Here is a 2,697-nt window from a genome sequence, read left to right as displayed (position 1 = left end):
CGGCCAACTTTTGGCAAAAAATTTCATTTTTCCTTAATTACTCTTAAACCGTTGAATCTACGGAAAAATTGTATAGGACCTTTCTTGTAGAGGACGACGAGATCTACAATTCCTATATAAAAGTTTTTCGCTAGCGTCAATAGTTAACGAGTAATTTAAAAAAACTGTTTTTTCGTTTTTCGTCAATAACTCGTTAAATATTAATACTAGCGAAAAAATTTTACATGGAAATTGTAGATCTCGTCGTCCTCTACAAGAAAGGTCCTATACAATTTTTCCGTAGATTCAACGGTTTAAGAGTAATTAAGGAAAAATGAAATTTTTTGCCAAAAGTTGGCCGTTTCGACGCTGGGATGGTCGGATTTTGTCAATATCAATAAAATGCCAAATAATCATACGTAACTCGTTAAATATCGAAGTTAGAAGGAAAACAACTTTTATTTGAAGCATTTTTCGCAATTTTGAAAAAAATCTGATTTCTTTTTAATTATAGGAAATGCGTTTTTCTAAGGTACATAAACTTTTGGGATTGACTGTATAGCCAACACATCCGTACGCAGAATTATTAAATATAAATTGCCTATTACTGAAACATAACTCGACGGGATAGACGCTTTTTGAAAAGAGCAATACCAGAGAGAAGCAACAAAGGGGTGGAGGTGGGAGGCTCGGTGTATGTATGGGAAAACGTCGGGTCACTCTTATCGCTGTTTCCATACGCACGTAGGGAAAACGGTCGCCTTATCTGCCGTTTCCATGAATAATTTAGAGTGCTTCGCTGTTGAAAACTTCTGCGCCGACCTCCACCTTCCACCGTGCATTGCCTCCGATGCACACGCGAGAGAAAGAGAAAGAGAGAGGGAGTATCATAAGTTAGAAAAAAACAGCGAACGAAGATCGCGAATGAGATACTTGAAGTTCCTAACAATTCTAAGGGCTTCGGGTAGAGAGATCACATTTCTACCGCGTTTCGCAACTGGAAACCCTCTGGAAAATTTCTTATTCTCTTCCTATTTCCAAGTTTATTAAATCCAACTTACTCTTATTTCAGGTTTTATGTATTTATATCGACCTATTTTATGCAGTCGTAGAAAAATATGGGATGTCAGATTAACCCTTTCGCTACGGCAGTCCGTTCCGCGGGATCACTTTATATTTTTTTACTCTCTTTTAAATTGATGTCATATACGTTCTATTCTTCCACAGTTTGATAAGAATCTATTGTTTTCATGAAAGCAGGATGAAGAGAATGTACAAGAAGCTGGGGAACATAATTTTCAGGGATTAATGGAAGGCATCTGACGAAAGAGAATGAGAGAAACTGTAAGGAAGCGGATGTCCCATCGCGAAGGCAGGCACGCGCCTGGCGACGTTCACGTAATTCTGTTCGACTCGATGGCCGGGGAACGATGGTTGAATTCGATTCGTGTCGGCCGGCAAGAGATTGCAACGTGATTCGCGCGACGCGGGGTCGCCCCGCTGGAAACTGATGGAAATTAGCGTCAAGGATTAACACGAGAATTGCGTCGGGAAGGGCGTCCGGCTGTTCGAGCTAATCGAGAAAACTGGCCAGCAAAATGTCCAATTTGTCACACGCGTGACGTTCCCTCTCGCAGCGCATTCAACGAATTCCCAATCGCCCTTCACCCTTTCCTTTTTCACCCCTCGCGAGATGCGTTCTTCCGTTCCGAATTAAATGATGCGTGATTTGTTTTCCGTGGGTGCACAATTTTATGAGCTAAGCGAATGCTCTTTGTAGATTCCGATGTTACCAATCAATTGTATACTCGCATAAAATGTTTATAATTCGATTTTACTTCAATTGCAATCCTTTGTATCGGAAACGTTCCGAACGATTTTACTAGCCCAACGAATAACGAGTTTACTAAGCATAAAGGTTTCATCAAAAGAGCATAACCAACGTGAATTTTCCAGGACATTCTTTTTCACAAACGCGATCGCAGTTTCGATTCATTTCCCGATGACTGTTATGAAATTTCGCTCTCTGCGAAACGGATATCGCATAGTATTAAGAAGTAACAGGGTCCAAGTCGCCGCTAATAAAACTCGATCGTCAATAATTTCATCGTTTTATTTCATCGTTCAGAGAACAACGACCGTTTTATATTCGCTTTTCAATCCTCTGTACAAAGAGAGCTCGGTCTCGATTAATGTTGATGAACGACAAGTATTATGGTGGTATTTTAATCAGTGACACATGAAATTTGAGTAGAAAAGTCTAGCGACAGTATTTAAAATACGAAATAGAATTGACTCGACAAATTAAAATCGACCAACCAATATTATGAGACTCTGTCAATTATGTATAACTATTTTCGTTATTCCACAGGTCTTATTAATCGAACTAATCACGTACGTATATTTGCTTTTTAATAATTCGATGTGAACACAATAATTCGACTTACCCTGCGTGCAGGAACATATAAAACGCGAACCTCCAGAGCTCGAGACGTTTATCTGGCCTGTAGATGAAGACACTGTCGATCGGTACGGGCCCAGAAGGATTCACCTCACCCATCGCTACTGTATAATATGTGAAGAAACCCAGCTACGAACAGAATCAATCGATAAATCAATAAAAATTATTAACAAAACCAGTGATCAATTATTATGTTTAACACTAGATTGCCCAAGGAAGTCATTTTGACTGCTTTTGGGCAAATGTACAAATAATAA

At 39.3% G+C, this 2,697-nt stretch overlaps 1 protein-coding gene across 1 annotated transcript in view; it reads right to left on the bottom strand.

Annotated features, from left to right (window-relative positions):
- stet (stem cell tumor) overlaps positions 1 to 2,697 on the bottom strand; it is a 246,581-nt gene that overhangs the window by 18,505 nt on the left and 225,379 nt on the right. Inside the window, exon 7 of the mRNA XM_018032000.2 lies at positions 2,427 to 2,569. Coding sequence (XP_017887489.1) covers positions 2,427 to 2,569 — 143 coding nt within the window. The remainder of the gene's footprint in view (positions 1 to 2,426; positions 2,570 to 2,697) is intronic.

This window comes from Ceratina calcarata, unplaced genomic scaffold, assembly GCF_001652005.2.
Source record: "Ceratina calcarata isolate Rehan_Ccalc_2016 unplaced genomic scaffold, ASM165200v1 scaffold568.2, whole genome shotgun sequence".
Taxonomy (NCBI): domain Eukaryota; kingdom Metazoa; phylum Arthropoda; class Insecta; order Hymenoptera; family Apidae; genus Ceratina; species Ceratina calcarata.
The sequence above is the reverse complement of the archived record's forward strand: the minus strand, read 5'-3'. Positions and strand labels throughout refer to the sequence as shown.